Source organism: Aythya marila (genome assembly GCF_965140915.1).
Source record: "Aythya marila genome assembly, chromosome: 2".
NCBI lineage: Eukaryota > Metazoa > Chordata > Aves > Anseriformes > Anatidae > Aythya > Aythya marila.
In genome coordinates this window covers 153,996,675-153,998,510 of record NC_139043.1, presented here as the reverse complement: position 1 = coordinate 153,998,510, position 1,836 = coordinate 153,996,675, and the positions used below count along the sequence as shown (strand labels likewise).

Sequence of the window (1,836 nt, the reverse complement as noted above, 5' to 3'; positions counted from 1 at the left end):
CCTATGTAGAACATGGACACACACAAACAGAAACGTGGTTAGGAAAGAGTAACACATAGGCCCATATAACTACATTTGCATTATTTGTGTAGCATTGCTATCTGTGGGAACATGAACTTACATATACAGGCCACTAGTCAGAATGATATATTGGATAGATTTCAGGAACAGGTTGCTTGTGCTTGTTTGTCTCCAGATATGCCCTTCCAGGCCATCATGCCTGGCGGGTGTTGGGTGCCCTTGAGAGGTCAGCCTGTGGTCTGCTCCCCACTGTCATGCTGTGGGGTGGCTGCAACCGCACGTCCCGCGGGGCACCCCCCGCCAGCCGGGTGCCAAACATGAGAGCATCAGCGCCAGCATCTGCTACTTGGGCCCCAGTGCCAGCCTCTGCCGTGGGTGCTTCTGCGCCGAAGCAGCTTGGCCTGATGGTGCAGATGGCCACGACTGTGGCAGGGGTTGCCATAGGCTCTGCTGTAGGCTACACCATCAGCCACGCACTCACAGGAGGGTTTGGAGAGGGAAGCAGCTCAGAAGCTGAGAGGCCTGATATCACTTATCAGGAATCCCAAGCAGCTCAACCTGCCTACCAGCAGCAGCAGCAGCAGTTTACTCCATGCCAGTATGAAATGAAACAATTCCTGGAGTGTGCGCAGAACCAGATTGACCTCAAGCTGTGTGAGGGCTTCAGTGAAGTACTGAAGCAGTGCAGGTTTGCTAATGGTTTAGCTTAAGCCTCCAGAACAAGGTTGATGAAGACTGTCTTACAAGAACTGACCTATGAATGAAAAAGCTTCAGTAATAGTCTAAAGCTGTCTAATATCTTGTTAGTTTGTATATTCACACTGTTGCCCTTGTGGCTTGATTTCTGCCATAGCCTCTGTGTGTGATAAAACTTAAGCTGCAAATTAATTTAGCACAAAATGGAAAAACTAAGAATAAAGTGAAATGAACTATAAACAAAAATAAAATACAAGAATAAAAGAAAAAAAAAAAAAAGAATTAAAAAAAAAGGAGGGGGACACCTCATTGTGGTCTACAACTTCCTTGCGAGGGGAAGCGGAGAGGCAGGTGATCTATTCTCTGTAAACACCAGTGATAGGACCCGAGGGAATGGTGTTAAGCTGAGGCAGGGGAAGTTTAGGCTGGACATCAGGAAGAGGTTCTTCACCGAGAGGGTGGTCACACACTGGAACAGGTTCCCCAGGGACGTAGTCACCGCACCAAGCCTGTCTGAATTTAAAAAGCGATTGGACTGTGCACTTAGTCCCATGGTCTAAACTTTTGGGCAGACCTGTGCGGTGCCAGGAGTTGGACTTGATGATCCTTATGGGTCCCTTACAACTCAGGATATTCTATGATTCTATGATTCTATGATTCCTAATCACCAGGTTAATGGCTTTGGAACTGTTGTTTTTTTTTTGCCACAATAACGGGAGGATTAGAGGGAAATATTTCATAAAAAATATACATATGATAGTAAGTTTTTCAACCATTGATTCTTCACCAGGCACAAGTTCTCGGATGACAGCTCCAAAGCTGTCTACATAAGAAAAAATAAGAGCAAGCTAAGGGAAAAAAAAGTCAGGGACCAAGCTCATCTAAATATCCCTGGCAGTTATATGAGGAGAACCAAGGAAAACTGAGGTCTTCTTGGGATTGAAGATAGGTTCAAGATATACCCAAGAGAGGAGTTCCTCTGAGAAAAGCTAAAAAGAGTGCAGAAGGAGTAAGGCTGACTACTGCCATCTTTGGATTCCAGGGTTAGTGGGAGTTAGAGCCAAATTCCATCTGACAACTGAAATTACAAGTTCAGATCATTACAATGAGCAAGAAAGG

General features: G+C 45.5%; 1 protein-coding gene across 1 annotated transcript; it reads left to right on the top strand.

Annotated features, from left to right (window-relative positions):
• Positions 1-338: 338 nt before the first annotated feature.
• Positions 339-731, top strand: LOC309875731 (coiled-coil-helix-coiled-coil-helix domain-containing protein 2-like; the record flags this gene model as incomplete). Its single annotated transcript, XM_082755404.1, has 1 exon — positions 339-731. The coding sequence occupies one exon, from the start codon at positions 339-341 to the stop codon at positions 729-731; it is 393 nt and encodes a 130-aa protein (XP_082611530.1).
• Positions 732-1,836: the final 1,105 nt, after the last annotated feature.